The 25,687-nt window shown below is 48.7% G+C and overlaps 1 protein-coding gene across 1 annotated transcript in view; it reads left to right on the top strand.

Moving 5' to 3' along the window:
• The window catches only part of LOC139458392 (sortilin-related receptor-like), a 99,110-nt gene that overhangs the window by 15,717 nt on the left and 57,706 nt on the right, over positions 1 to 25,687 (top strand). Inside the window, exons 10-22 of the mRNA XM_071239810.1 lie at positions 2,251 to 2,436; positions 3,381 to 3,469; positions 6,820 to 6,995; positions 8,604 to 8,793; positions 9,806 to 9,931; positions 10,744 to 10,826; positions 10,950 to 11,122; positions 11,779 to 12,005; positions 13,344 to 13,614; positions 14,836 to 14,977; positions 16,228 to 16,431; positions 17,213 to 17,323; positions 17,896 to 18,012. Coding sequence (XP_071095911.1) covers positions 2,251 to 2,436; positions 3,381 to 3,469; positions 6,820 to 6,995; positions 8,604 to 8,793; positions 9,806 to 9,931; positions 10,744 to 10,826; positions 10,950 to 11,122; positions 11,779 to 12,005; positions 13,344 to 13,614; positions 14,836 to 14,977; positions 16,228 to 16,431; positions 17,213 to 17,323; positions 17,896 to 18,012 — 2,095 coding nt within the window. The remainder of the gene's footprint in view (positions 1 to 2,250; positions 2,437 to 3,380; positions 3,470 to 6,819; positions 6,996 to 8,603; positions 8,794 to 9,805; positions 9,932 to 10,743; positions 10,827 to 10,949; positions 11,123 to 11,778; positions 12,006 to 13,343; positions 13,615 to 14,835; positions 14,978 to 16,227; positions 16,432 to 17,212; positions 17,324 to 17,895; positions 18,013 to 25,687) is intronic.

Genomic DNA, 25,687 nt, shown 5'->3' with positions numbered 1-25,687 from the left:
CAACTTGCAACCGTAGAAACTAACAGTTCTAGTCCCTTAGTCACTATAATGACAACAGGGTGGTCGGGTAGCCTAGTGGTTAAAGCGTTCGCTCGTCACGTGGAAGACCCGGGTTTGATTCCCGACATGAGTACAATGTGTGAAGCCCATTTCTGGTGTCCCCCCGCCGTGATATTGCTGGAATATTGCTAAAAGTGGCGTAAAACCATACTCACTCACTATAATGACAACATATAGCAAAACCCTTAAAGAAGGTCAAATTTCTACTAGTCCTTATGATACCTTAACTATTGGGCAGTTTGGCAAGGACAAGGGTACGAGTGCCAGTTTCTAAGGCTGCCTTGTTTGACATATAACGAAGCGTGGACAAGCAGATAGGTCAAGAAACAGTTTATTAGATTCATAGCTCTACGATTGCATCCACGGGTAATTATGAACACAACACGTGTATGCCATGACAAACTGAAATGTGTCTTGTCGGCAATGATTGATAGCTCTTGTGACAAATAATGTCTGGATAGCTTGAAGTTACCACACAGTCCGGTTAGGCTTGAGATAACAGGGTTTGACTGTTTTTACTGGAATAATGCTCTAAGCGGTGTCCAAACTCACTCACTCACTCACTCCAAGGTTTGATACAGAGCTCGGTAGTTTTATCTCGATTTTAATTTAATCTTTTAAATTTACATGTATTTACATTGTGAGTCAGTAGTAGTTGGACGATACACCGATGAATCGGTGGATCGCGTGATTTACTTCTTGATACAAGTATTGATCACAATTCACACTAAGTAAAACATATCAATTCTTACCTTAAAGGTATCTTTTATTAAATGTTACACCAACACTAATTACTTGTCAAAATGAGTAGTGAAAGCGTAAATATTTTCATCCATTGCCCCATACTTGACACTGCCAACTGTAAATCATTAGTGTGCCAGGTATTTGGCCAGCCTGTCTATGTAAAACCTGGCTAACTCACCACAGATATGAGTATCAGCACATGCAAGTATCGTGATACGTATCGACTCGAACAGTTGGTGTATCGTCCCACCCTATGAAGCAGTCGGGACCAGGGAATCTGTTCAAGATATTGGATCTCGAGATAACGAGATCAGATCGTAGAAGAAAGAAGGGTAGTAGTTCAATGAAATATGAGATGGCTGTGTAAAGTTCCAGAAAATGTTGAATGTTACACCGAAGACCTCGGTTTGATTCCTGACATGGGTACAATGTGTGAAGCCCATTTCTGGTGTCCCCCGCCGTGAAATTACTGGAATATTGCAAAAATGGGTGTAAAACCAAACTCACTCACTTACTTGGTGCAAGATGCAGTCGGCTTATTGAGGGGGGGATGAAAAAAAGAGAGCAAATACTGAAAAAAATAATAATTATTTTCTCCGTTTTCAAGTAAAAAAAATAATTCTATGTAATTCTTAAAAGGTTTAGAGAAAATGTGCATGCATCATGGGCATGGTCAACTCACTATGTGATAAGCGCGTAGATTCCTGGTTAGAACCATCTTCCCGAGGCAGGGGCGTTAACTGACTTTAAAAGTCCAGTTTCCACCCTTGCCGAACTAGGCTGGAAATTCTGGGCTCGATCGTAGCACCACCAGTGGCTATAACAAGTTATGTCCCTTCTATGTCCCTCCTATTGACCAATCAGATTCCATCTCTCATATCACTTGCATTTGCCTCAAATAAAACGGCGCCGCCAAGTCAAAACGATCTGCCCAATAGTCAAGATCTGTATTGTTATAAAACGGGTCTTACCTCGAGAAGTGCATCAAATCACGTGAGCACCTTGATTAAAAGCATGAAAGAATTTGCAGAATATCTGTAGACGCCCAGTTGTATTTATTTCTTGTATTAGTCCTCTGTAAAGGAGGCCTGCTTCATGTGTGAATGTGAATTTGTCAGCCGCTGCATTTGGTTTTCTCATCCACTTGCTTATGACATAATTTAGAAGCCGCATATCTGCTCTACCTCCTATGGCTTGTGTACATGATAAGTTGAGGTTTTGTTTGGATTTTGATTAAACTTGGTATGCACGATCGCTTTACTATTTTGTAGTACATTCTGTCATAAAGTTCGAAATCTCTTGCTTTTGATTGGTCAGTCAGAGGTTTGAAATCACAGTAACCCACTGTTTAAAGAATCCGATAATCGTAAGTAAGTTTTGTTCCCAGTTTAATGTGCCTGTCTTTAGTTTCAACTTGTTTCAACTTGTGTGTTTCTCCGCCCTCAGCTGACGAACTGCTCGCTCCACGTGACCCAGCAGCTGCATCGGTTCTATCCCAGCAGCCGCACCCCTCTCATCATGTCTCGCAAGTCCGCCCCGGGGATCATCATCGCATCAGGGGTCATCGGCACCAAGATCAAACACAACCCCAATGTGTTCGTGTCCTCCGATGCAGGATACACATGGACGCAGGTACGAAGGATTGATTTTATTCCCCGCGATGAAATGGGAGGGGACGTAAATGAATGGGTGCTGTCCATCAATCCTTCTGTCTGAAGGGGCGGTCGGGTAGCCTAGTGGTTAAAGCGTTCGCTCGTCACGCCGAAGACCCAGGTTCGATTCCCGACATGGGTACAATGTGTGAAGCCCATTTCCGGTGTCCCCCGCCGTGATATTGCTGGAATATTGCCAAAAGCGGCGTAAAATCATACTCACTCACTCACTCCTTTCTGTTGTGCATTTTTCAGCAGCATAGCTCAAATACCATTTTTTATCATATAATGGGTGGGTTTCTCGGCAGGATGAAGCCAACGGATAAAAACGATATCTGTTGGGGTCATATGCGGATAGAGATGCAAATATCAAAGGTCCAGTATAAACAAACATGGCGTCGCTCTCTTCATTCGGCGATCGGGTCAGAATTAACCATCGGGTATCTGGATAAATTACAGGCATAATACCTGGGATTTAACTGAAATACACCTTCTAATAAGGGATTATGATGCACTATCCAGAGTTGCATCCCTTATACATGCCACAAAAATTGACCATGTGTTTTGTATCCCACGTTTCAAGGTTTGCATCATTTTACACTTTGCTCCCACCTCAAGCTGGGGTGATGTAACTGAAATATTATTTTAACCCATGCTTGTCGTAAAAGGCGACTAAGCTTGTCGTAAGAGTGGTCATGCTTACTGACTTGGTTGATGTATGTCATCATATCCCAATTGTGTAAATCGATGCTCATCACATCAATCACTGGATTGTCTAGTCCAGACTTATTTACCATTGTTTACAAACCATTATCATTTAGCTGGAATATTGCTGAGTGGCATAAAAAAAAGACAAAACACTGTAAATGTGTATAGGCTACCTTAAGTTGTATAAAAATGGTCTCTTGGTTGCCTTGGTTACAGGTGTTGCATGGGGAGTACCTGTACACCTTCGCTGACCACGGTGGGATACTGCTGTCAGCCAAACAGTATGATGTCACGGACTCCGTGTAGTAAGTCCATAATATTTCCTAGTATGTGTAGACCCCCTCCGTGGTCTAGTGGTAGAGCGTCCGCCCGGAGAGCGGAAGGTCCAGGGTTCAATCCCCGTCCGCGTCATACCAAAAGACGTTCAAAGATGGTACTTTTTGTTACCCTGTCTGGCGCTCGGCATTAAGGGGCTAAAACAAGGACTGGTCGGCTCGGAGTCAGTATACTGTGTCTGAGTGGGGTATGCATGTTAATCTGCGGCATGGTATCTCAGTGGGCTAGCACTATAAATCGGCATCAGTCCGGACTAGTACAAGCAGCCACACACACACGTACATGCACGTCGTTATATAAGTGCAATAATCTTGGACGCGACGTTAAACCAAATTTCACCTCACCTCAGCTATGTGTAGAGGTCTTTAGCAACCCATGCTTGCCGTATAAAGCGACTATGCTTGTCGTAAGAGGCGACTGACAGGATCGGATGGTCAGGCTCACTGACTTGGTTGATGCATGTCATCAGATCCCAATTGCGTGGATCGATGCTCATGTTATCAATCACTGGGTTGTCTGGTCCAGACTATCATTTACTGTAAGACCACAACATTCGGAGTAATTTTTTCCTGCCACATTTTTAATCACAGAATTTGTGTTCATTTAACTTTGGCTACATTTGACAATAATCGCCAACGCCTGAAGGGATGATGTATATCCTGCTGGGGTCCCTGCAGGAAGCTACAAATACTGTAAGTCCCGGGCGGTCAGGCTCGCTGACTTGGTTGATGTATGTCATCAATCCCAATTGCATGGATCAATGCTCATGATATTAATCACTGGATTGTCTGGTCCAGACTCGATTATTTTACCGACCGCCGTCATATAGCTGGAATATTGCTGAGTGCGGCGTTAAACAACAAACCAACCAACGAACCAACCCCATGGTCCCTAGCATAGTGATCTACCTCCAGCTGCTGGCGATCTGTAGCCCTTTTTTATAATGTATTGTAACATAGTGATATCTTTTTATGGTTGTGTGCTAGTTTTAAATATTAATCTGTGATATTCCAGTTATTTTACTGTCCATCAGGTTTTTATTTATTTATTCTAAACATATGGTTTTTTTACGTATAACTTCTCGCATTGCAAACCGTCGTCATATAGCTGGAATATTGCTGATTGTGACAAACAAACAAACAAATAGTATCTTGAGAATAAGGCATAACTAACCTGATGGAAAAACGGAGAGGGAATATGTTTAGGGCTGGGACGATTCACCGATACATCGATGTATCACGATACATTACAGTTCGATACGACTATTGATTCGTGGGTTTATGTATCGATACAAAACGATACACAGCTGATATACTACGAGTAACAAAACGTATTTGCCGCTGTTTACATCGTCCGTTTTGTTCCAACGCAGTCAGTAAAGAAAATCAAGCGATGATACAAGGACAAATATGATTGGTTGATTTTCGTAGTACGACCAATCAAATGACTCGTATTAGTTTCAGCCTTCAAACATGGCGACTGGCTTTCCGGCCAAGAAGCATCGAGTCCCCAGACACCGTAGGCCGGTTTACCGGCCAAGCCGTAGTCACGTCAAAATAGTATATATTTTTATGGACCTACCTGTAATATCATTCATTTATTATATCTATCACATTGCATAATGTCTGAAATACATATTCCAATTCAATTTATCATTTTTTATCGATAAATTAAAAAAATATTCACTAATTCCCGCGATGTTATTGAAATACGGGTCCACATCGAACATGTCAAAGAGCAAAATAAAGACGTTTTAAACAAATCTTTAAATATATTATACAAAGTAATAATTGATATCAACAAAAATATATTACATCTAAGTTATTATTTCCATCTTTTTGTGCTATCGCGTGTAATGTAGGTCAAATGACATCTTGGCTTTCCTCGCCTTGAATTCTCGGCTCGGACACGATGTTTGATGCAAAAATATATGCATGAACAATCTTTGTCACAGCTCGTAACCTAGCATGATACGTTCACAAAGTTCCATAGTTTTAATATATATCGTGATTTCCTGCTTAAAACGTTCAGAATAGCACGATTTAACAAAAATCTTTCGCCAACTTCTGAAATTTATCAAACACGAGCTTGGTATCACAGCTGTAATTTGATCGGCTGCCTTAGGTCACATGCTCAAAATTGTCCAATCACGAAACTTGTAGCAGATTTCGTCAAGAAAGCGTCATTAGAAACCAATTTTAATCCAACAAAATCGCTTGTTATAACTACGGAAAAAAAACGGTCGATGTTACGAGAATGTAGATGAAGGAATAAGCTTTCCAGCAATGTGTCATATGCCATTCTTGGAAGAACGTTTTATTCATACGAAGCCTCGAAAACGGGGGTATTTCTTCATGTTACTGAGCGGACAGCCGCTGTTATCGGGAAATGGGTGATGACAGAAACTATTCATAATTCTTTTTTTAAAATGATTTTCCAATTACGTAAACAATGAAAATAAAACCAAAATGAGTAAGTGGATTTTATGAAATCTTATATTTGCCGAAAATTGTCAAGTTATCCCTTCCTTGGTCCTTAATCTGGATGTTAACAACGTGTTAGTTTACGTTTTTTATTTACAACCAACTTAATTAAGTTGTAAATGCATTATTTTAAATAATGTGAAAAACATAACTTTCATATAACTTTCTTTTATAAACCATAGGTTCAGACCTTTCAAATGGTGTATAACATGCAGTAGCAAATATATTTTACAAGCAGATATTTTCATCTATCACACAAGAGTCTCTGGGAACTCGGTGTCCCAGCAGTAAACACTTCTGGTTGACTGGTGTTGAAAGAGTTAATGTTCTGACATCAGTTAAACATATCTGACTTTGTGATTTACTAATTAGTGAGATGTTGATTATTCAAGTTCAGTGTTTCAGACAATTTGCCTTTCATTGATCATTGTGAGAAAATCACAAACCAGTGGTTGTTTTTACCAAATAGTTCTGCTGTTCAGATGACATTTAGAATGCATTTTTATTGCAGAAAATCCAGGTATTTAGTCAGGCTCCTTAACTCAGGTGTTTTGAGTTTTGCTATTGAGTGATATGTGCTGTGTTTGACACCTGTTCTGAAGGAAAATTTGAGTTATTTGATGAGAACTATTTTACATTAAACTTTCATCATCTTCCACCAGCTTGTGACATTATTTTTTGTATCGTATCGTACGTATCGTATCGTGACCCCACTATTGTGATACGTATCGTATCGTGACCTTGTGTATCGTCCCAGCCCTAAATATGTTAAGGGGGAACCCTGAATTGCGGGGAGTGTTTTACACACCTTATGTAACTGAGATTGTCTCCTCCAGCTATTCGGTTGACGAAGGCAGCAACTGGATAGCCATGAAGTTCACGAATACACCCATCCGTATCTACGGCATTCTCACCGAGCCAGGGGAGGCAACTACTGTGTTTTCTGTGTTTGGATCGCACACGGGACGTCACAGTTGGCTCATCAGCCAGCTCAACATGACCAATGTTCTGAGTGAGTACGCTGTTAAGACAAAACTGTTAACAAAATGCTTTACCATGTTTACATTTTCGTCCGACCCTAAAAGAATGAAAAGTAGAAAAAAATAGAGATCTACCACGATTTGCCGATTTTAGCTCATCACCATACCTGTGCTCATTTGAGTGAGTGAGTGAGTGTTTTACGCCGCTTTTAGCAATATTCCAGCAATATCACGGCAGGGGACACCAGAAATGGGCTTCACACATTGTACCCATGTCGGGAATCGAACCCGGGTCTTCAGCGTGACGAGCCAACGCTTTAACCACTAGGCTACCCGACTGCCCCTGCTCATGTGAAGTACAGTGGATTAGAATTGGTCCCCTGTGCAGTGATAGAAACTCACACTTTTAGTCCACAAGTTCTTATAATGATAACACATAGCAAAACCCTAAAAAAGGGCAAATTTCTACTGGTCCTTATGATACCTTAACTATTGGGCAGTTTGGCAAAGACTACAGAACTGGTGCCTATTTCTAACACTGCTGTGCATGTTGTAAGGGTCTACTTAAATGGATCGTCCCTTGTAACCTGTGCATGTTGTAAGGGTCTGCTAAACTAGATCGTCCCTTGTAACCTGTGCATGTTGTAAGGGTCTGCTAAAATAGATCGTCCCTTGTAACCTGTGCATGTTGTAAGGGTCTGCTAAAATAGATCGTCCCTTGTAACCTGTGCATGTTGTAAGGGTCTGCTAAAATGGATCGTCCCTTGTAACCTGTGCATGTTGTAAGGGTCTGCTAAAATGGATCGTCCCTTGTAACCTGTGCATTTTGGAAGGTTTTGCTAAAATGGATCGTTCCTTGTAGCCTGTGCATGTTGTAAGGGTCTACTTAAATGGATCGTCCCTTGTAACTTGTGCATGTTGTAAGGGGCTGCTAAAATGGAACGTCCCTAGTAACCTGTGCATGTTGTAAGGGTCTACTTAAATGGATAGTCGCTTGTAACCTGTGCATGTTGTAAGGGTCTGCTAAAATGGATCGTCCCTTGTAACCTGTGCATGTTGTAAGGGTCTGCTAAAATGAATTGTCCCTTGTAACCTGTGCATGTTGTAAGGGTCTGCTAAAATGGATCGTCCCTTGTAACCTGTGCATGTTGTAAGGGTCTGCTAAAATGGATAGTCGCTTGTAACCTGTGCATGTTGTTAGGGTCTGCTAAAATGGATAGTCGCTTGTAACCTGTGCATGTTGTAAGGGTCTGCTAGAATGGATCGTCCCTTGTAACCTGTGCATGTTGTAAGGGTCTGCTAAAATGGATAGTCGCTTGTAACCTGTGCATGTTGTAAGGGTCTGCTAAAATGGATAGTCGCTTGTAAACTGTGCATGTTGTAAGGGTCTGCTAGAATGGATAGTCGCTTGTAACCTGTGCATGTTGTAAGGGTCTGCTAGAATGGATAGTCGCTTGTAACGTGTGCATGTTGTAAGGGTCTGCTAGAATGGATAGTCGCTTGTAACGTGTGCATGTTGTAAGGGTCTGCTAGAATGGATTGGTTGTCAGACACTGACTGCGTGTCACTAATCCTTCACTAAAAACTCTCTTGGGGTACTGGTCCAGGTTACTCTCATGCTGATACATCCTTTGTTGTAGAATCGAAGTGTAAAGACGATGCCTACAAGATGTGGTCCTTCACGATGGTCAACGACACGAAGGGCTGCCTGCTTGGCCGCCGCACACAGTACCGCAGGCGGATCAAGCAGACTGTGTGCTACAATGGTTATGACTATGAACAAGAGATCCGCCTCGAGAACTGTCCCTGCACCAGGATGGACTATGAATGGTCAGTACTCTGAATGTCCATGGGGAACCCAAGGAGAATAGATCCTCTGTAACGTGAATGTCCGTGGAGATCCCAGACAGAATAGATCCCCAGTAACGTGAATGTCTGTGGAGATCCCAGACAGAATAGATCCCCAGTAACGTGAATGTCTGCGGAGATCCCAGACAGAATAGATCCCCAGTAACGTGAATGTTTGCGGAGATCAAGACAGAATAGATCCCCAGTACTCTGAATGTCTGCGGAGATCCCAGACAGAATAGATCCCCAGTACTCTGAATGTCTGTGGAGATCCCAGACAGAATAGATCCCCAGTAACGTGAATGTCCGTGGGGAACCCAGACAGAATAGATCCCCAGTACTCTGAATGTCCTTTGAGATCCCAGACAGAATAGATCCCCAGTAACGTGAATGTCTGCGGAGATCCCAGACAGAATAGATCCCCAGTACTCTGAATGTCTGCGGAGATCCCAGACAGAATAGATCCCGAGTAATCTGAAAGTCTGTGGAGATTCCAGACAGAATAGATCCCCAGTAACGTGAATGTCTGCGGAGATCCCAGACAGAATAGACCCCCAGTACTCTGAATGTCTGCGGAGATCCCAGACAGAATAGATCCTGAGTAATCTGAATGTCTGTGGAGATCCCAGACAGAATAGATCCCCAGTACTCTGAATGTCTGCGGAGATCCCAGACAGAAGAGATCCTCAGTACTCTGAATGTCTGCGGAGATCCCAGACAGAAGAGATCCTCAGTACTCTGAATGTCCTTTGAGATCCCAGACAGAATAGATCCCCAGTACTTTGAATGTCTGCGGAGATCCCAGACAGAATAGATCCCCAGTAACGTGAATGTCTGCGGAGATCCCAGACAGAATAGATCCCCAGTACTCTGAATATCTGTGGGTTATCCAGGCAGAATACGTTACTAGTATCCAGTGCTTGTTTCTCTCTAGAGAAGAAAAAAAACAAACATTCCCAGCACATTCACCCAATCCTGCCTGTGTTTGTTTCAGTGACTTCGGCTTCATCCAGAGAAACATGTCCTACGACTGCATCCAGGACCCCAGCGTGAACACGTTCTCCATCCACCGTGTGCCCAGCCCTTGCCCTCCAAACACCTACTACCCCTACACCCGCGGGTCTGTACTCACTCACTCACTCACTCACACACTCACTCACTCACTCACTCACTCACTCACACACTCACTCACTCACTCACTCACTCACTCACTCACTCACACTCACTCACACACTCACTCACTCACTCACTCACTCACTCACACACTCACTCACTCACTCACTCACTCACTCACACACTCACTCACTCACTCACTCACTCACTCACTCACTCACTCACTCACTCACTCACTCACACACTCACTCACTCACTCTCTCACTCTCACTCTCTCACTCACTCACTCACTCTCACTCACGCACTCACTCTCACTCGCTCGCTCACTCTCACTCACTCACTCACTCACTCACTCACTCACTCACTCACTCACTCACTCACTCACTCACTCACTCACACACTCACTCACTCACTCACTCACTCACTTTAGTGACATCGCTTTACCAGGGGTTTACCGCCTCCGTGGTTTAACATCCACTGGAGAGAGGAAGGTCCGGGGTTTGATCCCAAGCCACGTCATACCAAAAGACGTTAAAAGATGGTACATGTTGTTACCCTGTCTGGGGCTCGGCATTAAGGGGCTTTTTCAAAAACAAGGACTGGTCGGCTCGGAGTCAGTATACTGTGTCTGAGTGGGGTATTCATGTTAAACTGTGGCATGGTATCTCAGTGGGCTAGCACTAAAAATCAGCATCAGTCCAGACAAGTACAAGCAGCCACACACACACACACATGCATGCATGTTGCTATATAAGTGCAATAATCTTGGACGCGACGTTAAACCCCATTTCACCTCACCACCACCTATTGTTTCTTCAGGTACCGCAAGGTTGCTGGGGACACCTGTCGTGACGGGGATGAACATAGATTTGCTCCCCTCAGATATTCCTGCCCTATCAGAGGTAAGTTATTTTGGTAAACCTACAGAATACCGCCTGGCTGGACTATATTTTCAAAAAATATAGCCCGAGAACCAATTCTGTTATTTTTTTATGAATGGAACCCATTATTGTTTTCTGTTTCAGAGAGGAAGGAGTTTCTCCTTTTCACAAATAGGTCCTGCATTAACATGATCAACCTTGACGACAACCACTTCGAAACCATCGTTAGTCAGGGGATTGAGCACGTGACTGCGGTGGAGTTCGACTATGCTAATAACTGTGTGTTCTGGGCCGACATATCGCTGAAAAGAATCAATGTAAGTCACAAGCAACTGTCTGGTGCTGACAGACCAAGGATGGCAGAGCAAATTTGAGATTCGAACCCCAAATCATCGGATCCTGGTTGGGCTGGGCTGGGTAACTCTGGTGTTCAGATCAGTCGGGTACTGAACAGGACCTTGGTACTAACAGGACTACCTACACACATGCTTAATCACGTGATATGTTGTTCACACTTTTTTCTGACCATGCACACATTCCTTCTGACACTTTTATGTTATGCGATTATGCTTGTCGTAAGAGGCGATCAGGTGGTCAGGTTCACTGACTTGGTTGATGCATGTCATCGTATCCCAATTGCGTGGATCGATGCTCATGATATCAATCACTGGATTGTCTTGTCCAGACTCGAATGTTTACAGACTGCCGTCATATAGCTGGAATATTGCTGAGTGCGGCGTTAAACAACAAACCAACCAACCAAATCATTGTCAAGTGCAGCATTTCTTTCTGTCTACTTCATTTAGCATGTAACATGTTTGTTTGGATCCCCCAACAAACCAACTAAACCAACTAACTGTAAGAACTGATACGAGGATCAGGTAGTTACAGTATTTGATTGAATGTCACAGGGAAATGTTTCGTACTTCTGTTTTCTATGGCGCCAGATATTGAAACCATGTTTTTGTTCCAGCACTTGTGCCTGAATGGCAACCAGAGTGTGTCGCCGGTGGTTCTCAGAGACTTGTACACCGTGGAGGCACTAGCATTGGACTGGACAGCCCACACCCTGTTCTGGGTGGACTCCGAAAACCACAGCATCTCCGTCGTCCACACCAATGGACGCTTCAGACGGACCCTGTACAAGGGATCTGACGTGCTGGATCGGCCCCGGGCTCTTGTCCTTGACCCTCATCATGGGTATGTCTTGTCTGATTCTGGGGGGGTCGGGTAGCGTTGGGGTTAAAGTGTTTGCTCGTCACGCCGAAGACCCGGGTTTGATTCCCGACATGGGTACAATGTGTGAATCCCATTTCTGGTGCCCCCCACCGTGATATAAATATTGCTAAAAGCGGTGTAAAACCATACTCACTCACTCTTGTTGGACACGATACCTCTCTGAGTGAAGGCCTGGGCTCACTTGCACAAAGCGATCTTAGCGCTAAGATGATCTTAACTCCCATACTTTAGCATAGGCTTACGATAGTCTTGGCGCTAAGATGATCTTAACTCCCATATTTAAGCATAGGTTTATGATAGTCTTAGCGCTAAGATGTTTGTAACTCCCATACTTTAGCATAGGCTTACGATAGTCTTAGAGCTAAGATGTTTGTAACTCCCATACTTTAACATAGGCTTATGATTGTCTTAGCACTAAGATGATGGTAACTCCCATACTTTAGCATAGGCTTACGATAGTCTTAGCGCTAAGATGATGGTAACTCCCATACTTTAGCATAGGCTTACGATAGTCTTAGCGCTAAGATGATCGTAACTCCCATACTTTAGCATAGGCTTATGATAGTCTTAGCGCTAAGATCGCTTTGTGCAAGTGGGCCCTGGTGACAACTCTACAGGAGCTTACGTCAGGAGAACGCTGACAAGACTTTGGCCATTCAGTCTAAATGAAGGATATGTGGGGTTTTCAGGTATTATTGTCAGCTTTTATGATTAACATTAACAGGAAGATTAACTTTGTTGTTTGAGATACGGAAATCAGATATGGAGATGTTCGCAGATTTTAACACAGAGGGTCACTGGAGTAAAACATCTGATTGAAATGGAATAGGTCTTGGATAAAAATGCACCAGGGGAAAAAAGTTAAACTCTACCCCTTCTACATGTTCATATATCCCAAACTTAAATGAATTTAAAAATATCTGAATTTTGATAAATGTTATAAACCATCAATACCTTTTAAATCATTGTTGACCTGTGAAGACCTGGGTTGGAATAGGTCTTTAGCTACCAATGCTTGCTGTAAAAGGCGACTATGGTTGTAAGAGGCGACTAACGGGATCGGGTGGTCAGACTCGCTGACTTGGTTGAAGCCTGTCTTCGATCCCAATTGCGTGGATCGATGCTCATGATATCAATCACTGGATTGTCTGGTCCAGACTCGATTATTTACAGACCGTCGTCATATAGCTGGAATAGTGCTGAGTGCGGCGTTAAACAACAAACCAACCAACATTGTCAAGTGCAGCATGTCTCTGTCTATTTCATTTAGCATGTAACATGTTTGTTTGGATCCACCAGATACATGTACTGGACCGACTGGTCATACTACAAACCCCGGATTGCCCGAGCCTGGATGGACGGCACGAACACGTCTGTACAGACCATTGTCAATGGCTCCAACGTGCGCTGGCCCAACGGCCTGGCCATAGACTTGCCCTCGGAGCAGCTGTTCTGGACTGATGCTGGCCTCCACAAAGTGTTTGTGTCCGACCTGGAGGGCCAGAACATCCGGACGCTGGTTCGGGGGATGCTGAATACCCCTCATCCTTTCTCCATCGCGGTCTACAAGGTGAGGATACAGAGCTCCAGATAAGCTTTTGGAGTTGTGGGTATTTTACCCATGCATTTTAAAATCATTGGGTATCAGTAATTCTATCTGGGTATTCAAATTTCTTTTACCCACTTGTTTTTACACATGTGGGTATTTAAGTTAAAGATTTAAAAACGCTATTCATCTAGTCCCTGCAAACTGGTGTCGTGTGGGTTCGAGAGCTTTATAGGACTCCAAAATACCACGATACTTCCACAAGAAAGTGTGATGGCAAATGATCATGATGTAACTGTCATTGTGGAGTTTGGCAAGGTTGACGGAATGTCCGTTTATGATTTCAAAATAAGTTGCTGATTTGTTAATCGAATACACTTGGTTACTTCACAATATTTTGATGATACGCACAAGTTTTATTTTTGTAACGTATCTTGATGTTCGTTGCTTATTTGATACTCTTGGATTTTACTTTACTGCGTATTTCTGATGCGTATTTTACGCAGATACGCAGCTTATCTGGAGCACTGGAGGAAAGCAAAAGAATTGGTTCTCAGGCAATGAGTTTTTAAATAAAGTGCGGGAAGGCGGTGTTTTTTTGTGTTTTTTTTTGTTTGTTTTTTTGTTTTTTTCTGTGACTTGTTCAAACTGGTGTGTTACCAAATAAACATTTGTGTACAATCAACCTGGGAAAGGGCCTCCCTACATATACAAGCGTACAAACTCCAATTGCCGCCATTACCACTACACGAGATGTGCAGCAAAGCAGTGTGCATGTAAAGGGAAGTAATTGCGTGCTCTACTGTACCGCATTGTTTTTATGTAATGGATTTTTGTATTCTTTTGAAAAATGGAAATAAAAACGAAACATGCAGCAAACTTTCTGATGATGTCGGCGGTGCCTGAGAACCAATACTACCATATTTCCTCTAATAGAAGCCGGGTCAGTTGTTCAGTAAAAAAGGTCAAAGCCTGGCCTCTAATAGACGTCGGGTCGATCAATTGATACAACGGGACATTCGTGGTCATAGAGAAATGGGGGTATTAAAAGAAGCCGGGCCTCCAGTAGACGCCGGGTCAAAGGCTTGTCTGAAATAAATAGAAGCCCTGGCGTCTAATAGAGGAAATACTGTATTATTTTTTTAGCCTTAGAAACAATTTTGGCAATATAGTGCGTGGTATAAAGGGCTCAACTCCCTATTACCTCATTATTATTGCGACTAACCAAACTGCCTATTATTCCAGAACAACATCTACTGGGCGGACTGGTCCAGGGACTCAGTGTTGATGGCAGACAAGGAGCATGGCTGGGGGCTCACTGTGGTGAGAGGGTCCTTGCCTTCCAACATCCTGGACCTGAAGGTCGTCTCCCACACCTCTCAGCAAGGTGAGCTAAGTCAGTTCTCTCTCAGCAAGGTGAGCTAAGTCAGTTCTCTCTCAGCAAGGTGAGGTAAGTCAGTTCTCTCTCAGCAAGGTGAGCTAAGTCAGTTCTCTCTCAGCAAGGTGAGCTAAGTCAGTTCTCTCTCAGCAAGGTGAGCTAAGTCAGTTCTCTCTCAGCAAGGTGAGCTAACTCCCCACAACTTCAGTCAATTCTCTCTCAGCAAGGTGAGCTAAGTCAGTTCTCTCAGCAAGGTGAGCTAACTCCCCACAACTTCAGTCAATTCTCTCTCAGCAAGGTGAGCTAACTCCCCACAACTTGTCAGTTCTCTCTCAGCTAGGTGAGCTAACTCCCCATCTCTTCAGTCAGTTCTCTCTCAGCAAGGTGAGCTATCTCCCCACAACTTTTGGTCAATTCTCTTTCAGCAAGGTGAACTAACTCCCCACCACTTCAGTCAGGTGAGCTATGTCCCCATCACCTCAGTCAGTTCTGTCTCAGCAAGGTGAGCTATGTCCCCACCTCTTCAGTCAGTTCTCTCTCAGCAAGGTGAGCTAACTCCCCATCTCTTCAGACATCTCACCTTGCTAAGGTGAGCCAACTCCCCACAACTTTTGGTCAATTCTATCTCAGCAAGGTGAACTAACTCCCCACCACTTCAGTCAGTTCTCTCTCGGCAAGGTGAGCTATGTCCCACCACTTCAGTCAGTTCTCTCTCAGCTAGGTGAGCTATGTCCCCACCACTTCAGTCAGTTCTCTCTCAGCAAGGTGAGCTAACTCCCCATCTCTTCAGACATCTCACCTTGCTAAGGTGAGCCAACTCCCCACAACTTTTGGTCAATTCTATCTCAGCAAGGTGAACTAACTCCCCACCACTTCAGTCAGTTCTCTCTCGGCAAGGTGAGCTATGTCCCCACCACTTCAGTCAGTTCTCTCTCAGCAAGGTGAGCTATGTCCCCACCACTTCAGTCAGTTCTCTCTCGGCAAGGTGAGCTATGTCCCCACCACTTCAGTTAGTTCTCTCTCAGCTAGGTGAGCTATGTCCCCACCACTTCAGTCAGTTCTCTCTCGGCAAAGTGAGCTATGTCCCCACCACTTCAGTCAGTTCTCTCTCAGCAAGGTGAGCTATGTCCCCACCACTTCAGTCACACACACACACACACACACACACACACACACACACACACACACACACGCTCACACCTACTTCTTACTGAACACTTGACAAACATATTGGTGAATGAATGGCTCTGTTTGTGCAGCCAACAGCGCCTGCACACCGATCAGCTGCAGCCAGCTGTGCTTGCCACGCCCCCCTCCAGCTGACCACAAGTCTCACCACAACCGGACGTGCAAGTGTGGGGACGGCGTGTTCCACTCCCTCAACCCCAGCGGGGACGAGCAGTGCATATGTGAGCCGGGCGAGGTGGACAGCCAGGGAGGCATCTGCAGCCACAACTCCACCAGTGAGTACAGCCTCCGTATCCAGAGGACTGCATCTCTTTGTATAGGATAAAACTTGTCAGAGGGATTTTATGGGATTTAAAACCCAAACCGAAGGGATAAAACTGAGGGGTGTTAGTCTGATTAAACCACGAGGGTAAGTGTTTTATGTAACTTATAAACAGAAAAATGAAACTTAAAATAACATTTATGAACATTTTAATGTGTTAATCATACTTTCCATAAACCTTAGGAAATCAGTTTAAAATAATTTGCTGGCATACGGGTACTTGAAAAAGACTATCTTAAAAGCGATGTGATTTATCAGCGCCTCTGTAGCCAAGTGGTACACTCACTGGGCTACAGATACAAAGGTTGCAAAATAAGCGCCTCGCTCTAATATCCCATATCATGTAAACATAGTTACCGTATTCAACCTACTAAGTGCCCCACTCTAATAAGCGACCACTGCCATATTTGCTAATATATAGGCTAGTGAACAATCCCAATTAGCACCCCTTCCGATTGATCAATGTACACAAGACTTATTTATTCGTGTATAATACGCATTCGTGTGTTATATGCACCCTTAATTATGGGCAATTAAATTCTGTAAAAATATATCTGTCGTATATAAACATTTCAGGCTGTCGGCATAAACCACGAAATTTATCTTTCAACTCTATTTTTTTTCACCAAAATAATATTCTAATAAGAGCCCCCACTTTCTAATTTTGAGAGCGCCCTCGGCGCTTATTACGTGGAATACGGTGTCTGTATTTACCCAATAATCGATATTTCTAGCTACCTGTGCTGCTGACAAATTCAATTGTCGAAACTCCCGATGTATCCCCCTTACCTGGCAGTGTGATAACGACAACGACTGCACCGATGGCAGCGATGAAGTAGATTGTCGTAAGTGTTCGATGTCTTGCTGAGGTAGATTGTCGTAAGCATTTGATATCTGGTGGATTGTCATAAGTGCTACTTTTTACCTTTAGTTTGTTGTCGTAAGTGCTTCTTTCTAACTTAACTTTGTTTTCGTAAGTGCAACTTTCTACCATAAGTTTATTCTGTAAGTGCTACTTTCTACCTTAAGTTTGTTGTCGTAAGTGCTACTTTCTACCTTAAGTTTATTGTCGTAAGTGCTACTTTCTACCTTTAGTTTATTGTCGTAATTTCTACTTTCTACCTTAAGTTTATTTTGTAAGTGCTTCTTTCTACCTTAAGTTTATTGTCATAAGTGCTACTTTTTACCTTGATTTTGTTGTCATAAGTGCTACTTTCTAACTTAAGTCTGATTCCATAAGTGCTTCTTTCTACCTTAAGCTTGTTGTCGTAAGTGCTACTTTCTACCTTAAGATTTTTGCCGTAAGTGCTACTTTCTACCTGAAGTTTAAGTTTGGGCAGAGTGTTTCGGTGTCCCTTGCTGTGTTAGTGATAGAATTGGTAAAAGCATTGTGAAACCTCTTCATTCTCATCTTCAGCCTATGCGACGTGTGCAGAGAACAGTTTCCAGTGCACCAATGGACAGTGTATTCCTGAGAGATGGAGGTGTGACTACGACAATGATTGTGGGGACAGTTCTGATGAGCGCAACTGTAGTAAGTGTTTGTAGTTCAAACAGTTATCTTCTGATGAATTATGACCAGCATCAATCTACAGGAAGTTCCTTGCGCTGTGACTGTCGTAATTCACATATTTAACAACAGAATTCATGTAATCAATTGGGAAGTTAGGCAGTTTAGATTTAAGGGAGTGGGTGGGAGAACACAAGGGAGTGGGGAGAGGGAAAGTTGAAGTGAGGAGGGAGAGGGTGGGTGGGAGAAGAGGAGGGAGTGGGGAGAGGGAAAGTTGAAGTGAGGAGGGAGGGAGAGGGTGGGTAGGAGAAGAGGGGGAAGTGGGGAGAGGGAAAGTTGATGTGAGGAGGGAGGGAGTGGGTGGGAGAAGAGGGGGAAGTGGGGAGAGGGAAAGTTGATGTGAGGAGGTAGGTAGTGGGTGGGAGAAGAGGGGGAAGTGGGGAGAGGGAAAGTTGAAGTGAGGAGGTAGGTAGTGGGTGGGAGAAGAGGGGGAAGTGGGGAGAGGGAAAGTTGAAGTGAGGAGGGAGGGAGAGGGTAGGAGAAGAGGAGGGAGTGGGGAGAGGGAAAGTTGAAGTGAGGAGGGAGGGAGAGGGTGGGTGGGAGAAGAGGGGGAAGTGGGGAGAGGGAAAGTTGATGTGAGGAGGTAGGTAGTGGGTGGGAGAAGAGGGGGAAGTGGGGAGAGGGAAAGTTGAAGTGAGGAGGGAGAGGGTGGGAGAAGAGGGGGAAGTGGGGAGAGGGAAAGTTGAAGTGAGGAGGGAGGGAGAGGGTGGGTAGGAGAAGAGGAGGGAGTGGGGAGAGGGAAAGTTGAAGTGAGGAGGGAGGGAGAGGGTGGGTGGGAGAAGAGGGGGAAGTGGGGTGGGGAGAGGGAAAGTTGAAGTGAGGAGGGAGGGAGTGGGTGGGAGAAGAGGAGGGAGTGGGGAGAGGGAAAGTTGAAGTGAGGAGGGAGGGAGTGGGTGGGAGAAGAGGGGGAAGTGGGGAGAGGGAAAGTTGAAGTGAGGAGGGAGGGAGAGGGTGGGAGAAGAGGAGGGAGTGGGGAGGAGGGAAAGTTGAAGTTAGGAGGTAGGTAGTGGGTGGGAGAAGAGGGGGAAGTGGGGAGAGGGAAAGTTGAAGTGAGGAGGGAGGGAGTGGGTGGGAGAAGAGGAGGGAGTGGGGAGAGGGAAAGTTGAAGTGAGGAGGGAGGGAGTGGGTGGGAGAAGAGGAGGGAGTGGGGAGAGGGAAAGTTGAAGTGAGGAGGGAGGGAGTGGGTGGGAGAAGAGGGGGGAGTGGGGAGAGGGAAAGTTGATGTGAGGAGGGAGGGAGAGGGTGGGTGGGAGAAGAGGGGGGAAGTGGGGAGAGGGAAAGTTGAAGTTAGGAGGTAGGTAGTGGGTGGGAGAAGAGGGGGGAGTGGGGAGAGGGAAAGTTGATGTGAGGAGGGAGGGAGAGGGTGGGTGGGAGAAGAGGGGGAAGTGGGGAGAGGAAAGTTGAAGTGATGAGGGAGGGAGAGGGTGGGAGAAGAGGGGGAAGTGGGGAGAGGGAAAGTTGAAGTGAGGAGGGAGGGAGAGGGTGGGAGAAGAGGAGGGAGTGGGGAGAGGGAAAGTTGAAGTGAGGAGGGAGGGAGAGGGTGGGTAGGAGAAGAGGGGGGAGTGGGGAGAGGGAAAGTTGAAGTGAGGAGGGAGGGAGAGGGTGGGAGAAGAGGGGGAAGTGGGGAGAGGGGAAAGTTGAAGTGATGAGGGAGGGAGTGGGTGGGAGAAGAGAGGGGAAGTGGGGGAGAGGGAAAGTTGAAGTGAGGAGGGAGGGAGTGGGTGGGAGAAGAGGGGGGGGAGTGGGGAGAGGGAAAGTTGAAGTGAGGAGGGAGGGAGTGGGTGGAGAGAGGAGGGAGTGGGGAGAGGGAAGTTGAAGTGAGGAGGGAGGGAGAGGGTGGGAGAAGAGGGGGAAGTGGGGAGAGGGAAAGTTGAAGTGAGGAGGGAGGGAGTGGGTGGGAGAAGAGGAGGGAGTGGGGAGAGGGAAAGTTGAAGTGATGAGGGAGGGAGAGGGGTGGGAGAAGAGGGGGAAGTGGGGAGAGGGGAATGTTGAAGTGAGGAGGGAGGGAGAGGGTGGGAGAAGAGGAGGGAGTGGGGAGAGGGAAAGTTGAAGTGAGGAGGGAGGGAGTGGGTGGGAGAAGAGGGGGAAGTGGGGAGAGGGAAAGTTGAAGTGATGAGGGAGGGAGAGGGTGGGAGAAGAGGGGGGAAGTGGGGAGAGGGAAAGTTGAAGTGAGGAGGGAGGGAGAGGGTGGGAGAAGAGGGGGGAAGTGGGGAGAGGGAAAGTTGAAGTGAGGAGGGAGGGAGAGGGTGGGAGAAGAGGAGGGAGTGGGGAGAGGGAAAGTTGAAGTTAGGAGGTAGGTAGTGGGTGGGAGAAGAGGGGGAAGTGGGGAGAGGGAAAGTTGAAGTGAGGAGGGAGGGAGTGGGTGGGAGAAGAGGAGGGAGTGGGGAGAGGGAAAGTTGAAGTGAGGAGGGAGGGAGTGGGTGGGAGAAGAGGAGGGAGTGGGGAGAGGGAAAGTTGAAGTGAGGAGGGAGGGAGTGGGTGGGAGAAGAGGGGGGAGTGGGGAGAGGGAAAGTTGATGTGAGGAGGGAGGGAGAGGGTGGGTGGGAGAAGAGGGGGAAGTGGGGAGAGGGAAAGTTGAAGTTAGGAGGTAGGTAGTGGGTGGGAGAAGAGGGGGGAGTGGGGAGAGGGAAAGTTGATGTGAGGAGGGAGGGAGAGGGTGGGTGGGAGAAGAGGGGGAAGTGGGGAGAGGGAAAGTTGAAGTGATGAGGGAGGGAGAGGGTGGGAGAAGAGGGGGAAGTGGGGAGAGGGAAAGTTGAAGTGAGGAGGGAGGGAGAGGGTGGGAGAAGAGGAGGGGAGTGGGGAGAGGGAAAGTTGAAGTGAGGAGGGAGGGAGAGGGTGGGTAGGAGAAGAGGGGGGAGTGGGGAGAGGGAAAGTTGAAGTGAGGAGGGGAGGGAGAGGGTGGGAGAAGAGGGGGAAGTGGGGAGAGGGAAAGTTGAAGTGATGAGGGAGGGAGTGGGTGGGAGAAGAGGAGGGAGTGGGGAGAGGGAAAGTTGAAGTGAGGAGGGAGGGAGAGGGTGGGAGAAGAGGGGGAAGTGGGGAGAGGGAAAGTTGAAGTGAGGAGGGAGGGAGTGGGTGGGAGAAGAGGAGGGAGTGGGGAGAGGGAAAGTTGAAGTGAGGAGGGAGGGAGTGGGTGGGAGAAGAGGGGGAAGTGGGGAGAGGGAAGTTGAAGTGATGAGGGAGGGAGAGGGTGGGAGAAGAGGGGGGAAGTGGGGAGAGGGAAAGTTGAAGTGAGGAGGGAGGGAGAGGGTGGGGAGAAGAGGGGGAAGTGGGGAGAGGGAAAGTTGAAGTGAGGAGGGAGGGAGAGGGGTGGGAGAAGAGGGAGGGAGTGGGGAGAGGGAAAGTTGAAGTGAGGAGGGAGGGAGTGGGTGGGAGAAGAGGGGGAAGTGGGGAGAGGGAAGTTGAAGTGAGGAGGGAGGGAGTGGGTGGGAGAAGAGGGGGGAGTGGGGAGAGGGAAAGTTGAAGTGAGGAGGGAGGGAGTGGGTGGGAGAAGAGGGGGAGTGGGGAGAGGGAAAGTTGAAGTGAGGAGGGAGGGAGAGGGTGGGAGAAGAGGGGGAAGTGGGGGAGAGGGAAAGTTGAAGTGAGGAGGGAGGGAGTGGGTGGGAGAAGAGGAGGGAGTGGGGAGAGGGAAAGTTGAAGTGATGAGGGAGGGAGAGGGTGGGAGAAGAGGGGAAGTGGGGGAGAGGGAAGTTGAAGTGAGGAGGGAGGGAGAGGGTGGGAGAAGTGGAGGGGAGTGGGGAGAGGGAAAGTTGAAGTGAGGAGGGAGGGAGTGGGTGGGAGAAGAGGAGGGAGTGGGGAGAGGGAAAGTTGAAGTTAGGAGGGAGGGAGTGGGTGGGAGAAGAGGAGGGTGTGGGGAGAGGGGAAGTTGAAGTGAGGAGGGAGGGTGGAGGGTGGGAGAAGAGGGGGGAGTGGGGAGAGGGAAAGTTGAAGTGAGGAGGGGAGGGAGTGGGTGGGAGAAGAGGGGGGAGTGGGGAGAGGGAAGTTGATGTGAGGAGGTAGGTAGTGGGTGGGAGAAGAGGGGGGGAGTGGGGGAGAGGGAAGTTGAAGTGAGGATGGAGGGAGAGGGTGGGTGGGTGGGTGATGAGGGGGGGAGTGGGGGAGAGGGGAAAGTTGAAGTGAGGAGGGAGGGTGAGGGTGGGGTGGGAGAGAGGAGGGAGTGGGTTGAGGGAAAGTTGAAGTGAGGGTGGGAGGGAGTGGGTGGGTGGGAGTAGAGGAGGGAGTGGGTAGAGGGGAAGTTGAAGTGGGAGGGTGGGAGTGGGTGGGTGGGAGAAGAGGAGGGAGTGGGGTAGAGGGAAGTTGAGTGAGGAGGGGAGGGGTGTGGGTGGGGGGAGTGGGGGGTGGTGGGGAGGGGGAAGTTGAGTGTGGGGGGGGGGGTGGGTGGGAGAAGAGGAGGGAGTGGGGAGAGGGAAAGTTGAAGTGAGGAGGGAGGGAGTGGGTGGGTGGGAAGGTGGAGAGGGGGAGTGGGGAGAGGGAAGTTGAGTGAGGTGGGAGGGGAGTGGGTGGGGAGAGGGAGTGGGGTGGGAGGGTGGGATGGGAGGTGGAAGTGAGGGAGGGAGTGGTGTGGGGTGGGTGGGTGGGAGGGGGGTGGGGAGAGGGAAGTTGAAGTGAGGAGGGAGGGAGGGGGTGGGTGGGAGAAGAGGAGGGAGTGGGGGAGAGGGAAGTTGAAGTGGGTGGAGGGAGGGTGTGGGGTGGGTGGGGAAGAGGGGGGAGTGGGGAGAGGGAAGTTGAAGTGAGGAGGGAGGGAGTGGGTGGTGGGAGAAGAGGAGGGAGTGGGGGAGAGGGAAGTTGAGTGAGGAGGGTGGGAGTGGGTGGGGAGAAGAGGAGGGAGTGGGGAGTGGGAAGTTGAGTGTGGAGGGAGGGAGGTGGGTGGGGAGAAGAGGAGGGAGTTGGGGGTGAGGGGAAGTTGAAGTGAGGAGGGAGGGTGTGGGTGGGAGAAGAGGAGGGAGTGGGGAGAGGGAAGTTGAAGTGAGGAGGGAGGGAGTGGGTGGGAGAGAGGAGGGGTGTGGGGAGAGGGAAAGTTGAAGTGAGGGAGGGGAGGGGGAGTGGGTGGGAGATGAGGAGGGTGTGGGGAGAGGGAAGTTGAGTGAGGAGGGAGGGAGTGGGTGTGGGAGAAGAGGTGGGAGTGGGGAGAGGGAAGTTGAAGTGAGGAGGGAGGGAGTGGGTTGGGAGAGAGGAGGAAGTGGGGAGAGGGAAGTTGAAGTGAGGAGGGGTGGGAGAGGGTGGGTGGGTGAAGAGGAGGGAGGTGGGGAGAGGGAAAGTTGAAGTGAGGAGGGAGGGAGTGGGTTGGAGAAGAGGAGGGAGTGGGGAGAGGGAAGGTTGAAGTGGGAGGGAGGGAGTGGGTGGGTGGGAGAGTGGAGGGGAGTGGGGAGAGGGAAAGTTGAAGTGAGGAGGTGGGAGGGTGGGTGGGAGAGAGGTGGGTGGGAGAGGGAGGTTGAGTGAGGAGGGGGGTGGTGGGTGGAGAGAGGTGGGGGAGTGGGGTGAGAGGGAAGTTGAAGTGAGGAGGGAGGGAGTGGGTGGGTGGGAGAAGAGGAGGGGAGTGGGGAGAGGGAAGTTGAAGTGTGGGAGGGAGGGGGTGGGTGGGAGAAGAGGGGGGAGTGGGGAGAGGGAAAGTTGAAGTGAGGAGGGAGGGAGTGGGTGGGAGAAGAGGAGGGAGTGGGGAGAGGGAAAGTTGAAGTGAGGTGGGAGGGAGGTGGGTGGGAGGAGAGAGGAGGGAGTGGGAGAGGGAAGTTGAAGTGAGGAGGGAGGGAGTGGGTGGGAGAAGTGGAGGGAGTGGGGAGAGGGAAGTTGAAGTGAGGGGAGGGAGGGGAGTGGGTGGGAGAAGAGGAGGGAGTGGGGAGAGGGAAGTTGAAGTGAGGAGGGAGGGGGAGTGGGTGGGAGAAGAGGTGGGTGTGGGGAGGGAAGGTTGAAGTGAGGAGGGAGGGGTGTGGGTGGGAGAGAGGAGGGAGTGGGGTGAGGGAAGTTGAAGTGAGGAGGGTGGGAGGTGGGTGGTGGGAGAAGAGGAGGGGAGTGGGGAGAGGGAAGTTGAAGTGAGGTGGGAGGGGTGGGTGGGTTGGTGAGAGGTGGGTGTGGGGAGAGGGAAAGTTGAAGTGAGGAGGGAGGGAGAGGGTGGGTGGGAGAGAGGTGGGGTGTGGGGAGTGGGGAATGTTGAAGTGAGGAGGGGTGGGAGAGGTGTGGGTGGGAGTTGAGGAGGGTGTGGGGAGAGGGAAGTTGATGTGAGGAGGGAGGGTGTGGGTGGGTGGGAGTTGTGGGAGGGTTGTGGGGATGTGGGAAGTTGAAGTGTGGAGGGGGGGGAGGGAGAGGGTGGGTAGGGAGAGGAGGGAGTGGGGAGAGGGAAGTTGATGTGAGGAGGGGAGGGTGTGGGTGGGTGGGTGAAGAGGAGGGGGTGTGGGGGTGAGGGGAAGTTGATGTGAGGAGGGGAGGGTGTGGTGGGTGGGTTGGAGAGGAGGTGGGAGTTGGGAGAGGGGAAAGTTGAAGTGAGGAGGGTGGAGGGTGGGGTGGGTGGGTAGGAGTAGTGGTGGGAGTGGGGGAAGGGAAGTTGAGTGAGGAGGGAGGGAGTGGGGTGGGTGGGTGAAGAGGTGGGTGTGGGGGAGGGAAGTTGAAGTGTGGTGGGGGTGGGTGGGTGGTGGGTGGGAGAGGGTGGGAGTGGGGAAGGAAGTTGAAGTGAGGTGGGGGAGGGTGGGGTTGGGTGGGAGAAGAGGAGGGAGTGGGGTAGAGGGAAGTTGAGTGAGGAGGGAGGGAGAGGGTGGGAGATGAGGAGGGTGTGGGGTGTGGGAAGTTGAAGTGAGGTGGGAGGGTGAGGGTGGGTGGGAGAAGTGGTGGGAGTGGGGAGGGGAAGTTGAGTGAGGAGGGGGTGGGTGTGGGTGGGAGTGTGGGTGGGTGTGGGTGGAGGGGGAGTTGAGTGAGGGGGGGGGTGGGTGGGTGAGAGGGGGTGTGGGGAGAGGGAAGTTGAAGTGAGGTGGGAGGGAGGGGTGGGTGGGAGAAGAGGAGGGAGTGGGGAGTGGGAAAGTTGAAGTGAGGAGGGAGGGTGTGGGTGGGAGAAGAGGAGGGAGTGGGAGAGGGAAAGTTGAAGTGAGGAGGGAGGGAGTGGGGTGGGAGAGAGGAGGGAGTGGGGAGAGGGAAGTTGAAGTGAGGAGGGAGGGAGTGGGTGTGGGTGGGAGAGAGGAGGGAGTGGGGTGAGGGAAGTTGAAGTGTGGAGGGAGGGTGTGGGTGGGTGGTGGAGAGGAGGGAGTGGGGAGAGGGAAAGTTGAAGTGAGGAGGGAGGGAGTGGGTGGGTGGGAGAAGAGGAGGGAGTGGGGTAGAGGGAAAGTTGAAGTGAGGAGGGAGGGAGTGGGGGTGGGAGAAGAGGAGGGGAGTGGGGAGAGGGAAAGTTGAAGTGAGGAGGGAGGGAGTGGGTGGGAGGAGAGAGGAGGGAGTGGGGAGAGGGAAAGTTGAAGTGAGGAGGGAGGGTGTGGGTGGGTGGGAGAAGAGGAGGGAGTGGGGAGAGGGAAAGTTGAAGTGAGGAGGGAGGGGAGGTGTGGTGGGAGAAGAGGAGGGAGTGGGGTGAGGGAAGTTGATGTGATGAGGGAGGGAGTGGGGTGGGAGAAGAGGAGGGAGTGGGGAGAGGGAAAGTTGAAGTGAGTGGGAGGGAGGGGTGGGTAGGAGA

Source organism: Haliotis cracherodii, unplaced genomic scaffold, assembly GCF_022045235.1.
Source record: "Haliotis cracherodii isolate W230 unplaced genomic scaffold, xgHalCrac1.p SCAF_12, whole genome shotgun sequence".
NCBI lineage: Eukaryota > Metazoa > Mollusca > Gastropoda > Lepetellida > Haliotidae > Haliotis > Haliotis cracherodii.
The sequence above is the reverse complement of the archived record's forward strand: the minus strand, read 5'-3'. Positions and strand labels throughout refer to the sequence as shown.